Source organism: Somniosus microcephalus, chromosome 25 (genome assembly GCF_052327205.1).
Source record: "Somniosus microcephalus isolate GS21.2 chromosome 25, FLI_Smic_1.0, whole genome shotgun sequence".
NCBI classification, from domain to species: Eukaryota; Metazoa; Chordata; class Chondrichthyes; order Squaliformes; family Somniosidae; genus Somniosus; species Somniosus microcephalus.
In genome coordinates, this window is record NC_141011.1 from 12,324,920 (window position 1) to 12,341,522 (window position 16,603).

At 44.0% G+C, this 16,603-nt stretch overlaps 1 protein-coding gene across 8 annotated transcripts in view; it reads right to left on the reverse strand.

Annotated features, from left to right (window-relative positions):
- Positions 1 to 16,603, reverse strand: part of cep104 (centrosomal protein 104) — a 326,262-nt gene that overhangs the window by 174,645 nt on the left and 135,014 nt on the right. For all 8 annotated transcript variants that reach the window (XM_085966835.1, XM_085966834.1, XM_085966831.1 and 5 more), the window contains one exon: positions 9,837 to 10,013. In XM_085966835.1, the coding sequence (XP_085822961.1) occupies positions 9,837 to 10,013 (177 nt within the window). The remainder of the gene's footprint in view (positions 1 to 9,836; positions 10,014 to 16,603) is intronic.

Sequence of the window (16,603 nt, forward strand, 5' to 3'; positions counted from 1 at the left end):
ACTACAAATAGCAAGGGACCCAGCACCGATCCCTGCAGTACACCACTGGACACAGGCTTCTAGTCACAAAAACAACCTTCGACCATCACCCTCTGCCTCCTGCCACCAAGCCAATTTTGTATCCAATGTGCCAAATTGCTCTGGTAGCAAGTTTCATATTCTCTGGGTAAAGAAGTTACTCCTGAATTCCTTATTAGATTTATTAGTGACTATTTTATATTATGGCCCCTATTTTTGGACTCCCCACAAGCGGAAACATCATCTCTACATCTACACTATTGAACCCCATTATAATTTTTAAAGACCTCTATCGGGTCACATAAATGTACTGGAGAAGGTGCAAAAATGATTTACAAGGATGATACCAGAACCGAGAGGTTATAATTATCAGGTTACATTCATCAATTCCGCAGTTAGAAGATTATGAAAAGGGCTGAATATGCTATGTAATTCTATGTACAGTCACCTCTCAGCCTTCTCTTTTCTAGAGAAAAGGGCCCAGAAATTCGGGTCTCCACGGGTGAGTACGCACGGAGTACTCACCCGTAGGCCCAACGGAAGTGCCGGTTTCGTGCATGCACTGCACGTGCGGGAAACCAGAACTTCCGTTCCCTTAAAGGAAGGGGTTGACAGGTCGAACGCGTGCGCAGGAGAGGCAGCACGTGCGCATGGAACGTACGTTTTTTTTGCAGGTTTCTCCGGGAGGGTAAGTCTCCAGAAGTTACACATGTAAAAAGCAGTCGCAAGGCCTGCTTTTAACAAGGTAAGTGGCGAATTAATTAAAATTAAAACATTTTTTCCACAGGTTTATTATTTTTAAATACGTTAAAGAAAGGTAAGTTTATTTTTAGCCCCATTAGAAAATGTAATTAATTTTTTCAAAAATTTAAATTATTGTTTAAAATAGTTATTTTATGTAACTTAATTATTTTAAAAATGTGATTTAAAAAAAATTTATTTGAAGTTTTAGTGATGTTTTGGGGCTTATAGTATTTATAGTTTTGACAGCTCTTCCTGTCAATTTTATGAATGAAGCATTCCCTGCGACCATTGGCTCTCCACGGCCCACGTGATCCCAGGAGACGCATCGAACTAACTGCGCCCCTGGGATACGCAAGCACTGCGCGCCGGCAGTTGGAGGAGGCCCAGGATCGGAATCCCACAGCACAATGGCCGGCGCGCTAGGTAAGTGCAGGTCGGAGGCTTGTACACGCGGGAAGCCTCCGACCCAAATTTCTGGGCCAAGAGCTCCAGCCTGTTCAGGCTTTCCTTAAAGTGCCCTTAAAGTCCTTTTCAGAATCTTTTAACTGATGAATTGCTGAATGTAACCAGATAATTATACCCTCTCAGTTTTGATATTATCCTTGTACATCTTTTTTGCATCTTCTCCAGTGCCTCTAGATGTAATTAAGGGGATGCTTAATGCACACACAAGGGACAAGGGAGTAGAGAAATATGGGTACAGGGAGGAAGCTTGTGTGGAGTATAGAAACAGCATAGACCAGTTGGGCTGAATAGCCTGTTTCTGTCCTGTAGAGTCCATGTAATTCTATAAAGTGCACACAAACACAGCTAAACATTTGTGTAATAATTGGAGTAGGGATTACAATAGACAGATGCTCAATTCTGGGTATTCACAATTATTTTATGTGTCGCAATTTTACTGGATAACTGGATATTTATGTTAAACTACAAATATACTTGTACCTAAATAACCTGATCACTTGACCGTATAAATTAATCTTTTTACTGATCCATTTATGAATCCCACAAAGACTTCTAGACAAAGGTATTTACTGTAGGTTTGTAGTGCAGACATTTTCTTTGAATGCTGTACTTTTCAATTTCCCAGGCAAGTAACAACATGTTTAACAGTAAAGAACCTAAATGAGTTTGGACATTTTTAACCTAATTGAGCACAAATGCACCACACAAAACTACCAATAATTCAGCATTAATTAGAAGTCCGTCACTCTAATGGTCACAAGGATGGTTAGTATGGGAAAAGGAAATGATTAGAATTGATACATTACAAGAGTCAACACAAGTTCCAAGTCAGCCTATTATTCCCACTTTAAAAAGATCAAGAAGAGTACTCCTGCAATTTATTTTTTTGTTCCAGAAAAGCACTGCAATTGAGACTTTCAGGCAGTGGTTGGCATGAAAGGACACAGCTGTTCTTAGGTGTTTTTTATATAAAGGAGTACAAAAATAATGTACAGGAAACTCTCGATTTACCGGCACCTAAATAACCGGAAATCTCTGTTAACCGGCAAAATTCAGGAGTAGGTTCAGGTAAGTTTTACTTCATATTAGTGGCCATTCCTGGATTTGTGGCTGTGTAACGGGGTTCCTGCACCTGTTGCTAAGCAACAGGGAAGCCTGGATCGTTGCTGTGTACGGGGCTCTCGTACCTTTTACTATACCTCTCTGTAATCCAGACTTTTTGATAAACCGGCACCACGCCGGTCCCGGATAAAAAGTTTCCTGTATGTATATACAGGAAACTTTGTGCTATCCGAAAGTTGAATGTCCGGCAACTTTGATCTAACGGCAGAAATCAGCAGCCGTTTTGGTTAGTTTTTTTTCTGCTTTTCACAGGCAGGCTCTGGAAAGCGTCTTTGTCGCTTAGCAACAGCTTCAGAGACGCTTCCAAGCTACTGGGCCGAGTGTTTACAAGCTGTTGCTGAGCAAGTGTTTGTGGTCAGACACGGCAGGCTCTAGAAAGCGTCTCTGTATCTTAGCAACAGCTTCAGAGACGCTTCCAAGCCAGGGGCCGAGTGTTTACAAGCTGTTGCTGAGCAACAGTGTTTATGGTCAGACACTGCGATGAAAAGCTCCTATCTGATAACATTGACGCTGGTCTATCCGGAGCTTTTAAAAAAACAGCAGTAGCTCGGTCCCATGGGTGCCGGATAGCACAAAGTTTCCTGTAAATGTAAATCAGTACAATTGCACTGGACAATATCCCTAATTCTGTTTATACACCCTCAGGAGTAATAACTAATACCACAGTGAAGTGAAAGCCTGATGGTAAAGTAGCCTAACTGAGTGGCGGAGGGTTACAAACAATCACCTAATTGCCCATGTTGCAGGTGTTCTTAAACAGTTTATCCCTCAAAGAATCCACAGAATAAATTGGTTGCGGTTCCAGGTAACAATGCAGTTCAAATTTTTCAGCCATGAGGTTCTTTAACATGTGGTTTTTCCTCCATCGGCTGCATTCCATTGTGCAAAATTCATCTCCTTTTTCCTGATAGCATCGTAGGCCCACACGTGTGTCCCGGAGACAGGGCAGCTAGAAACAAACAATGCCAGTCCTGTGCGTTTGCTCTTTGTGGGTCACCGTAAAAAAGCAGAGCCCAGTAACTCTACGGAGACTGGCATCTCCAGTAGGAATGCAAAAGCAGAATAATGCATAGACCTCAATCTCCCAAAACAGGATACAGTGCTAAAGGTGAAAATAAAAGCTGGCTTATATCTGCAGCAATGAAGTTAGGATTCTTTCACATTCATGAAAAAGGAATGTGGTATCCTTTATGCATTTACTTAGCTTCTACCTGATTATTCCCTCTAATCTAAGTTTACGAGCAACATTTCACAGATCAGAAAGCAAGCTTCTGCATACTCTTAGCAGAAATGGTTTATCAATCAAGTAAATATACAATAGATTCCAAAGATATAGCTTGGAATCGTTTTACTGCTGAAATCGTGATTTATTGAACTAATTACTAGATTGATGCTATTAAAAAGCACAGTTTATGTTATTAATTTTACACCCTCAGGCTAATCATATGATATTTTGAAAGCTCGAATGTATGTAGTATTTATGTCCCATTTATAGTCTTCCAGTGGAGATGAATCTGGGAAAATTCCTAGACTTCCAAAGGAACTAGCAATGGCCTCAGGTCTGGGAGAATACAGTTTGCAGCCAGTCCACTGGGTTTATTAGTCTCCTTTGTAAAGCACCATAGCAAACGGCAGGTGTACCATTTTACAAGTTGCAGTGTAACTGACAGAAGCCTAATCATTTATTTTTTACCATCTGCATTTTAAATGTAAACATAGAACAACAACTTTCATTGTATTATACTGCTAATATCGAGTTCCAGTGCCTTAAGCCTGGCTAGTAAATAATCCATACTGGTGCACTAGCCCGATTTCCGCTGTTTAAGCCAGTAACACCAGAACTGTAGTTTCGCACAAGATTAAACAGAGCAGATGCAGCAGCTGTTTACTTATACCATCTCCAAAATGATCCTCACATGAAACCTTTTCAAAGGAGTGTTGTTGACAGCATACAAATAATTCTTCTACCATCAATAGCACTCCCAAATACACAGGACATGATGTCCAGAGTTCTGAAGCATTGAAGACCAGACATTCATTGGTGTTATGATCTGCATCCAATTAACTGCTCCCTGTTCTGGCCCACTAAACTTTTGGAACTGGTTCTGGCTTCTGTATGCTATTGTCATAAACCAGTTACACATCAATCCCCAGGCCAGCCCAGTAATTCTATGTTCCTACCAAGCTCACGCTCACTTCCAAACTGTTTTAGCAGCTGCTGGGGATCATACATTAGGGATTTTTTTTTTTTAATTTAAAAGACTGCATTAGTACATCATGACACTAGTCCATCATTCCGCTGGTGCTTCCACAGGAAAAACTTGCATTTGTCTTATGAACTGGTCTTCAATAAGCCTACAGGATGAACAGCAGAACAGGCACAAAGGACCCTGCTTGAAAATGGAGCATTCAAAAATTCCAAAGGAAATCAAAACCATTTTCATGCATGCAGACAAGTAACTAGAAGACAATGCACAACTCATTCTAAGAGGTATTGTTCTACACTTGTGTTTGTTCTCACAGGCAGGTCTAGTTTCACTACATGACTACTATGTAATTAAACTGAAAGCAACTTCCTGATCATTGGATAGACCTGCTTGGCTATACACTGCTGATTTGATGTTAAGAATTAGACAAGTTTTAAACGATCTTTAATTAGACTTGCATAAGTTTAAAAAATGCAGGTTTAGGATGATGTATACACAGCCCAACTCCCTACATATGTCGAGATTACAAATTTGTACTTCAAAATCATCACTTGGGCTTTTTTGGGGGGGGGGGGGGTGGCAGAAATCAGCCTAGTGTCAATCTGGAGTCCATCTCTTACGATGTCACTTGTATCTAGGTTCTACTGTAAGGTAACTGTAGTTGCGAGGAGTAACATCTCAAAAGGTGGTTTCTCCCCAAGCTGCCAATGGTTCATTTAAATGGCTGCTGCCAGCACCGTTGGACGTATGGGAAAATCTTTTTGTCGTCATCGTGTGAACTCACTCAGCCAGCCTGTAAATGTAATTTTCATGTTGTTGGCTTGAAGGGCCCTTCCCCAACCAACGGCGGTGGTGGGTGGGGGTGTAAGGCAGAAAAATGCAAAGTCTGTGACAGAATTCAAAAATTGCAATTAGCTGATTTAATGCAGTTGATTAATGAATAGCCTGCCAACACTCATTATCCAGGCTCTCACACCAGCATGAGGTACCAAAGGATGCCCGACACTTGTGCAACCATACTCCAGCAAGGAGAGCAGAGAGGGGGGAAAAATACCAAAAAAAGGACATTTAAAAAAAGCCAAATTCCATGAGGAGTTCCCTCCATTAAGCTATTTTCTTCTATAAATTTGCCTTCATGAAATACACATAAACAAACATGCATCAACTAATTTTTAACCCAAAAATGTTTGTTATAGTATTTTCTCATCTTGCAGTGCTCATTACCTTGATGCAGATGTAGGTCGTGTACTACATTACAATGTTTTTGTGCACAGTTTCTGATGATCCTTACAATTATTACAAACGCAGCTGGAAGGCTGATCAGAAACTGTTGTATCCACCCAAGTATTTCTTTAAAACAAAATGCATGTACAGCAGGCACATCAAAGCACTGGAGAAGTACCACCAACGCTGCCTCTGCAAGATCCTGCAAATCCATTGGCAGATAGAACGTCAGTGTTCTCGCTCAGGCCAACATCCCCAGCATCGAAGCTTTGACCACGCTTGATCAGCTCCGATGGACAGGCCACATCGTCTGCATGCCCGATATGAGACTCCCAAAACAAGTGCTCTACTCAGAGCTCCGACACAGCAAGAGAGACCCAGGTGGGCAGAGGTAATGCTTCAAGGACACCCTCAAAGCCTCCTTGAAAAAGTGCAACATCCCCGCCGACACTGGGAATCCCTGGCCCAAGACCGCACAAAGTGGAGGAGAAGCATCGGGAAGGCGCCGAACACCGAGTCTCTTCGCCGGGAGCAAGCGGAAGCCAAGTGCAAACAGCGGAAGGAGCGCACGTCAACCCAAGCACCCCACCCACCCGCCCCTTCAACCACCGTCTGCCCCACCTGTGACAGAGACTGTAGGTCCCGCATTGGACTCATCAGTCACCCGAGAACTCATTTTTAGTGTGGAAGCAAGTCATCCTCGGTTCTGAGGGACTGCCTAAGAGGAGGAGATTTCGTTAAAATATAAATATAAAAATAATTGTTTTGCTTAAGTTGCTTTCAGTATGTAACAAAATTGAGACGCCTGAAGTACAATGGTCTTAAAACTTTCATACACTTAGATACACAAATAAAAGTTCGGGATTTAGAATTGGCTCCAAACCCACAATCAAAGTTGTAGTCAACGGTTGTGGATCAGCCTGGAGGCACGTTACTAGTGGTGTTCCCCAGAGATCCATATTAGGCCCACTACTATTCACTGCCTATATTAATGACCTTGATCTTCCAAAATTCCCTAGATTCTACAACTGTACCGGCAGATTGGAAGGTAGCAAATGTAACACTGCTATTCAAGAAAGGAGGGAAAGAGAAAACAGGGAACTACAGGCCAGTTAGCCTGACATCAGTTGTCAGGTAAATGCTGGAATCCATTATTAAGGAAGTGGTAACAGGGCACTTAGAAAATCATATGATTAGGCAGAGTCAACATGGGTTTATAAAAGGGAAATCATGTTTAACAAATTTATTAGAGTTTTTTGAGGATGTAACTAGCAGGGTAGATAAAGGGGAACCAGTGGATGTAGTATACTTGGATTTCCAAAAGGCATTCATTCAATAAGATGTAGCAGCCTTGTGTGGCACAAGATAAGGGCTCATGGGGTTGAGGATAATATATTAGCATGGATAGATGCTTAAAAGGACCAAAAACACAGTAGGGATAAATGGGTCATTTTCTAGTTGGCTGGCTGTAACTAGTGGGGTACTGCAAGGATCAGTGCTTCAGCATCAGCTATTTACAATCTATATTGATGACTTAGATGAAGGGACCGAGTGCAATGTATCCAAGTTTGTTGATGATACAAAGCAATGTGAGGAGGACACGAAGTGAGTGGGCAATAAGGCGGCAGATGGAGTATAATTTTGGGAAATGCAAGGTTATTCACTTTGGTACAGGTAGACTATCCTTTATCCGAAAATCTCGGGACCAGCCGAGTTTCGGATAAAGGAGAATTTCAGATTTCGGAAGGTGGGTCGGCGGGGGGTCGTGTGCACGACGTACGCTGACGCTCAGCGTAAGTCAGTCGGGGTCGGCGGTTGTCGGGGTCCGCGGGGGGGGGTCGGCGGTTGTCGGGGCCGGCGGGGGGGTCGGCGGTTGTCGTGGCTGGCGGGGTCGGCGGTTGTCGGGGCTGGCGGGGGGGTCGTGCGCACGACTCACCCTTTATCCGAACTTCCGCAACCGGAACCCTCTAAAAACCAAAGGTTTTTTCGTTCAGCGTAAGTCGTACGCACGACTTACGCTGAACGAAAAAACCTTCGGTTTTTAGAGGGTTTCGGTTTTCGGAAGTCCGGATAAAGGGTAGTCTACCTGTAGTAAGAATAGAAAAACAGATTTTTTTTTATTTTTTTTTTTTAAAAAGGTGAGAAACTATTAAATGCTGGTGTTCAGAGAGATTTGTGTCCTCGTACAGGAAACACAAAGTTAGCATGCAGGTACAGCAAGCAATTAGGAAGGCAAATGGCATGTTGGCCTTTGTTGCAAGGGGGTTGGAGTGCAAGAGTAAGGAAGTCTTACTACAATTGAACAGGGCTTTGGGGAGACCATACCTGGAGTACTGTGCAGAGTTTTGGTCTCCTTATCTGAGGAAGGACATACATGCCTTAGCGACGGTGTAACGAAGGTTCACTAGATTGATCCCTGGGATGACAGGGTTTTCCTATGAGGAGACATTGGAGTAGATTGGACCTATACGCTCTGCAGTTTAAAAAAGAGAGGTGATCTCATTGAAACATAAGATTCTGAAGGGGATTGACAGGGTAGATGCTGAGAGGTTGTTTCCCTCTGGCTGGAGAGTCTAGAACCAGGGGGCACAGTCTCAGGATAAGGGGGTCGGCCATTTAAGACCGAGATGAGGAGGAATTTCTTCACTGAGGGCTGTGAATCTTTGGAATTATCTACCCCAAAGGGCTGTGGATGCGCTGTCGTTAAGTATATTCAAGGCCGAGTTAGATAGATATTTGGACTCTAGGAGAATCAAGGGATATGGGGATCGGGCGGGAATGTGGAGTTGAGGTCGAAGATCAGCCATGATCTTATTGAATGTCAGAGCACACTCGAAGGGCCGTATGGCCTACTCCTGCTCCTAATTGTATGTTCTTATGGACAGTGGTATTGAGGTATGGTCAGTAAGTTTGCAGATGATACTAAAATCTGTGCAAGGGTTAAGACAGTAGAGGAGTACAATCTTCAGCAAAAGGATTTAGATGCACTAGGGGAACTGGGCCAAACAATAGCAAATGGCATTTAATCTTCATAAATGCAGTGTCGTGCATGTAGGCAGGACTAACAAAACATACTTATTTACAGGGAACGACACTGAAGGTGGTTAAGAGAGAAAAGGATCCAGATGTTACTGTGCAGAGATGTGTGAAGGTTCATGACCAATGCTGAGAAGCTGTACCAAAGTAAACAGGGTGTTGGATGTGTGGTAAACCACTGTTATTGTTATTGTTGTTGTTGTTACACACTGTTGTACCTATGCATGCCTCAACATGTCTCGGCTGGCTCCACCCACAGGCCCAGGTATAAAGGTGATTGACCTGCAGCCCCCTGCCTTCTTGGAACCCAGTCAACCACGAGTTACTCTCTTAACTCTCAGTCTTTTATGAGTAATTGATAGTGCATCAGGATGGTATTAATAGAACCACTCCGTACAAATCAAAAGACACCATTCTTTCATTATATAGGTCGTTGTTAGACCACATCTGGAGTACTGCGCGCAGTTTTGGTCCCTTCACATGGTAGGTGATGTAGTGGTCTTGCAAAGGTTCAGGAGAGCTACAAGAATGACTCCTAGCTTAAAGAACCTTCAAGTTACTCAAATAGCCTTAAAGAGCTAGGTCCATTTACTTTAGAGCCATGTAGACTTAGAGGCTTCCTGAGAGGTATATAAAATAATGAAAGGGCTGTATTGCATGCCTATTGGCATATTATATTAGTTTGACAGATTGAGGAGGACCAAGGGACAGTCATTTAAACTACTCGAAAGTAGAAATAGGCTAGATGTTAGGCGGTGGTTCTTTTCCCAGAGAATAGTAATCCTCGAATGCGTTGCCAGGTTATGTGGTGTATGCTGACTCTACATGCCTTCAAAGAGCTGAACCAGTTCTTGGCTGCGGCAGAAATCGCAACATATAGAAGGTAAGTGGATTAACAGTCAAAGTATGCCTGGTCAGGGTGATCTCCAGGACTGGTTTCGATCGCCTGAAGGGGTTGGAGAGGAACATTCTAGAGTTTGGCTCTCTAGGATTAGCCTGATGTAGCAGGACTTCACTCACCTTCATGACATTGTCTATGGTGAAGCCGCTGTTGTCTGTACCCAACTCCTTCAGCAAGCGCTCCACCAACTCAATTTGATTCATTACCAGGCGGACTGGAACTTGTGGTTTCAGAGGCTGCATTAACTGGGGTGGGGTAATGTGAAGAGGTCGCACTTCTTTAAGCAGTGCCATTTCCTGTGAAGGAATAAGATAGTTTTTCAATAATGTTGCTTCCATTTCACTTCTTTTCTGTTCAGTTTAAATTGTAATTCTTAGAAGCTGTCATATCAAAGACAACAGACATGGTCCCTATTACAACATATAATCGGACATTTTCATAACTTAATTTTCAAATGATTTTCAACTTTATTATGCCAGCTATGTGCCTCTAATAAGGCTGTAGGAGCTGGTCAGGTTTACCTGTCCAAGCATGGTCTTACTGCAGGTGTCATTGAGTGTACTTGTTATAGTTAACACTCGCCGATTCAAATGCAATTTTTGCATCATGATAGGATGTTACACTAACACTTCTAGATTATTTACAGCCATCAATTTTAGCAATGCAACGGCAAGGCTTCCTCATTTGCATAGTCAGTAATAGCACAACCTTGTGTAGCACTAAACAAACCAGTAGTCTCCAGATTTGATTCCCAGTCTGTCCTGCAGCAATTGATTCCAGTTGGTGTAGAAGCAGGGATACCACAATTGCCTTTGGTATCCCTGGACTAGAGAGGGGAATATTTCCAAGGGCCTACTTGGGTTTGCCTACATTACAAGTGACTAAACTTCAAAAAGTACTTAATTGGCTGTGAAGTGCTTTGGAATGTTCGGATGTTGTGAAGGGTGCTCTATAAATTCTTCTTTTGGGTTGGAAAGGATGCACAAAGGCAGAATGGGATGGCAGGAATGACGTACGAGGAGAGATTGGGTTGATTGGGCTTGTGCTCACTGGAGTTTAGAAGAATGAGAAGGGATCTCATTGAAACCTATAAAATTCTGTCAGGCCTGGACAGGCTAAATGCAGGAAGGATGTTCCCGATGGCCGGGGAGTCCAGAACCAGGGGTCATAGTCTAAGGATAAGGGGTAAGCCATTTAGGACAGAGATGAGGAGGAATTTCTTCACCCAGAGAGTGGTGAACCTGTGGAATTCTCTACCACAGAAGGCAGTTGAGGCCAATTCATTAAATATATTCAAGAAGGAGTTGGATATATTTCTTAAGGCTAAAGGGATCAAGGGATATGGGGAGAAGGCAGGGACAGGGTACTGAATTTGGATGATCAGCCATGATCTCATTGAATGGCGGAGCAGGCTCGAGGGGCCGAATGGCCGACTCCTGCTCCTATCTTCTATGTTTCTAATAAGGTTGGCTGTGAAGCCCTCCATGGTCAAACGCCAGCCAACTTGCAATGTCTCACATGAATAACCAACTGGGTGAGATGCCAGACAGCTGTCTCTTCAGCAAGGAGGACAGAACATTTAAGTAGTAAAAGCAAAAAGAAATGCAACTGCAAATTTGTGAAACTGACAACTTATCAACCTTGGATACTTTTTTTTTTAAGTTTGAGTTTTCGTAAATAGCTTGAGACTAGTTTGAGATTAGCATGAGCAGTAAATAAAATTTCAAATATGATAAAGAATCGATAACAAAGGAGGGAAGTGGATGCCTGCTCACTGATGGTGTCCAGCTAGAATGGGATCATTAACCTTTGAAGGAATGCTTAATGCAGCAAGCTCTGCAGGCTGCCGTCCACCTTTGGGCAAAGAGCATATGAATGGAACATAACGTACCAGAATTTTACATGTAAAGCTCTGAGGTTTCTACTGCTGTATGTTATATAATGTGATGTAAAAAGTTTTGTTACACAGGTCAATAGCTTAAGAAAATACCATTGCATTTGGCGGTTAGAATTCACGGTCAGCAGCGATGTGAAAGTGCTCGCCGCTGACCTCGAAGAAAGCTGCCCACAAAGATCTAGTGATCTCTGGCATGAATTTCAGCTCTCCCAGCGCTAATTTCATGCCGGCGTTAAATTTAGGGGATCTCCAGCAACAGTGATATCATCAAACTGGCTAAACAGCCAATCACATTGAAGAATTCTCAGACAGCAAACCAGGAAGTAAAATGCACTGATTTTCCTTCACTTAATTATCATTTTAGAGTGCCAAATAAAGATTGGAACATACACATGGTAGTTAGGTAGAAGGTAAAATATATCAAACTTTAAAAAAACATTTAAATCAAAAAATTGTATGATGTTAAAAACCATGGAATTTTAAAAATTTGACATTCCACAAACATAAAATTAGTTTTTCAGGGCCACACAGTTGTTCAGCAGTAATTATGAATCAGTACGCCATTATAAACCCAGTTGCATCTCAGTCAACCAGGGTTAACGGTTTCGGGATTTTTTTTGAGAGCGGATAAAAGCTCAAGCTCTCACCAGTTCAGTGGTTTCTTGAGAACTGCCGGCTCTGGGGAGCTCAACAGCGCACCCTATGGAGAAGCGCAGAATCAGTGACAGCAGCTTCTGAATTTCCGTGTTTATCTGCGCATGTGCCAGCTCCAGATGTTGCTATCAGTTTCAGAGGAATAATGATGGCGAACACCGACAGTTTTGCCATCATTACCACAGCAAAATCCAGGCCAACATATTAAATGAAGAAATGGCATTACCATGAACAAGACTGGAAATCAGGAAAATGCACAACACACATGCACAAAACAAAAGCTACCACACAGACTAGACTTAAGAGCATACAGAATGTACTCTATAGGGAACGGTAACGTAGTGGTAATGTCACTGGGCTAGTAATCCAGAGGCCTGGACTAATGATTCAGAGGCAGAAGTTCAAATTCAGTTAATTAAATAAAATCTGGAATAAAAAGCTAGTATCAGTAATGGTAACCACAAAACTATCGGATTATCGTAAAAACCCATCTGGTTCACTAATGTCCTTTAGGGAAGGAAATCTGCCGTCCTTACCCGGTCTGGCCTATATGTGACTCCAGACCCACAGCAATGTGGTTGACTCTTAACTGGTCTCTCAAATGGCCTAGCAAGTCACTCAGTTGTCACTAACAGCTATGAAACATAAGAATGAAACCGGACAGACCACCCGGCATCGGCCTCTCCACCGGCAACGGTACACCCAGCCCCAGTCCTCCTCACCAACATCTGGGGACTTGTGCTGAAATTGGGAGAGCTGTCCCACAGACGAGTCAAGCAACAGCCCGACAGTCATACCCACAGACTCATACGTTTCAGCCAATGTCCCAAACTCCGCCATCACCATCCCTGGGTGGTGGCACAGTGATATACAGTCGGGAAGGGGTGGTCCTGGGAGTCCTCAACATTGACTCATGGACAAGGAAACCTCCTGCTGATTACCACCTACCGCCCCTCAACTGATGAATCAGAACTCCATGTTGAACACCACTTGGAAGAAGCACTGAGAGTAGCAAGGGCACAGAATGCACTCTGGGTGGAGGACTTCAATGTCCATCACCAAGAGTGGCTCGGTAGCACCACTACTGACCGAGCTGGCCGAGTCCTGAAGGACATAACTGCCAGTCTGGGCCTGCGACAGGTGGTGAGAGAACCAACACGAGGGGAAAAACCTACTTGGCCTCGCCCTCTTCCCAATCTACCTGTCACAGATGCATATGTCCATGACTGCATTGGCAGCAGTGACCACCGCACAGTCCTTGTGGAGATGAAGTCCCATCTTCACACCGAGGACACCGTCCATCGTGTTATGTGACACTACCACCGTGCTAAATGGGATAGATTCAGAACAAATCTAGCTCAAAACTGGCCAGCAGCAGTAGAACTGTACTCCACCACAATCTGTAACCTCATGGCCCGGCATATCCCTCACTTTACCATTACCATCCAGCCAGGGGACCAACCCTGGTTCAATAAGGAGTGACGAGTATGCCAGGAGCAGCACCAGACGTACCTAAAAATGAGGTGTGAACCTGGGGAAGCTACAACACAGGACTACATGCATGCTGAATAGCAGAAGCAGCATGCTATAGACAGAGCTAAGCGATCCCACAATCAATGAATCAAATCAAATCAAAGCTCTGCAGTCCTGCCACATCAGTCATGAATGGTGGTGGACCATTAAACAACTAATGGGAGGAGGAGGCTCCATGAATATCCCGTTTTTCCAATGATGGCGGAGACCAGCAGGTGAGTGCAAAAGATAAGGCTGAAGCGCTTGCAACCAGCTTCAGCCAGAAGTGCCAAGTGGATGAGCCATATCGGTCTCCTCCAGAGTTCCCCACCATCACAGAAGCCAGTCTTCAACCAATTTGATTCACTCCACCTGATAGCAAGAAATAGCTGAACGCACTGGATACAGCAAAGGCTATGCATCCTGACAGTCGTGCTGAAGACACGTGCTCCAGAACGATCTGCACCTCTAGCCAAGCTGTTCCAGTACAGCTACAACACTGGCATCTATCTGACAATGTAGAAAACTGCCCAGGTTTGTCCTGTCCACAAAAAGCAGGACAAATCCAATCCAGACAATTACCACCCCATCAGTCTACTCTCAATCATCAGCAAAGTGATGGAAGGTGTCGTCGACAGTGTTACCAAGTGGCACTTACTCACCAATAACCTGCTCACGATGCTCAGTTTGGGTTCCGCCAGGACCACTTGGCTCCAGACCTCATTATAGCCTTGGTCCAAACATGGACAAAAGAGCTGCATTCCAGAGGTGAGGAGAGAGTGGCTGCCCTGGACATCAAGGCAGCATTTGACCGAGCGTGGCACCGAGGAGCCCTAGTAAAACTGAAATCAAAGGGAATCAGGGGGAAAAACTCTCCACTGGCTAGAGTCATACCGAGCACAAAGGAAGATGGTTGTGGTTGTTGGAGGTCAATAATCACAGCCGCAGGACATCGCTGCAGGAGTTCCTCAGGGCAGTGTCCTAGGCCCAACCATCTTCAGCTGCTTCATCAATGACCTTACCCCCATCATAAGGTCAGAAGTGGGGATGTTCGCTGATGACTGCACAGTGTTCAGTGCCATTCGCAACTCCTCAGATAATGCAGCAGTCCATGCATGCATGCAGGCAGTCCCTCCCTTCTTAGGCAGCAAGACCTGGATGACAGTCAGGCTTGGGCTGATAAGTGGCAAGTAACATTCACGCCACACAAGTTCCAGGCAATGACTATCTCCAACAGGCGAGTGTCTAACCACCTCCCCTTGACATTCAATCGCATTACAATAGCCGAATCCCCCACCATCAACATCCTATGGGTCACCATTGACCAGAAACTTAACTGGACCAGCCACATAAATATTGTGGCAACAAGAGGTCAGAGGCTGGGTATTCTGCAGCAAGTGGCTCACCTCCCGACTCCCCAAAGCCTTTCCACCATCTACAAGGCACGAGTCAGGAGTGTGATAGAATACTCTCCACTTGCCTGGATGAGTGCAGCTCCAACAACACACAGGAAGCTCGACACCATCCAGGACAAACCAGGCCACTTGATTGGCACTCCATCCACCACCTTAAACATTCACTGGCTTCACCACCGGTGCACCGTGGCTGCAGTGTGCATCATCTGCAAGATGCACTGCAGCAACTCACTAAGGCTTCTTCGGCAGCACCTCCCAAACCCGCAACCTCTACTACCTAGAAGGACAAGGGCAGCAGGCGCATGGGAACTCCACCACCTCCAAGTTTCCCTCCAAGTTACACACCATCTTGACTTGGAAGTATATTACCTTTCCTTCATCGTCGCTGGGTCAAAATATTGGAATTCACTGCGTAACAGCACTATGGGAGTACCCTAACCACATGGACTGCAGCGGTTCAAGAAGGCAGCTCACCACCACCTTCAAGGGCAATTAGGGATGGGCAGTAAATGCTAGCCTTGCCAGCGTCACCCACATCCCATGAACGAATAAAAAAAACCAAATCTAACTGAAATCAATGTTATGTCAATCCTAACATGCAGTAAAGTTTATTTCCATCAAATTGGTAAACCCACAGTGGATCAACTGACAAAGGGAATCCTGATTTTTGCTCCAACTCAGGTCAATGGTCATAAACATTTCTGCAATTTAAAGCGAATTTGCAATCGTGTAGATTAACACATACTGAAGGAATAACTGCATTTTAACAATGAAAATCGCTATTTAAAAGAATCATGGCGTGTAATAGAGATTCTGATAAGACCAAGAATATCATTCAAATATTTTGTTTTTGATAGCAATATCTAAAGTGTGTGATTTGTAGTGGAATTATAAATGAAGCCATTCGCCACAGAAAATGAGGATTAGAGAAGTTATGCTAAACTTGTAGGGAGGGATATACTTGCATTGGAGGCAGTTCAGAGAAGGTTCACTAGGTTAATGCCTGAGATGAAGGGGTTGTCTTATAAAGAAAGGTTGAGCCTATACTCATTGGAGTTTAGAAGAATGAGAGGTAATCTTATTGAAACATTCTGAGGGGGCATGGCAGGGTAGATGCAGGGAGGATATTTCCCCTCGTGGGGAATCTAGAACTAGGGGGCACAGTTTCAGGATAAGGGGTCTCAGAGGGTCGTGAATCTGTGGAATTCTCTACCCCAGAGGGTTGTGGAGGCGGAGTCATTGAATATATTCAAGGCGGAGATAGAGAGATATTTGAGCTACAGGGGAGTCGAGGGTTATGGGGAGCGGGCGGGTAAGTGACATTGAGGCCAAGATCAGATTAGCCATGATCTTATTGAATGGTGGGGCAGGCTCAAGGGGCCGAATGGCCTACTCCTGCTCCTATTTC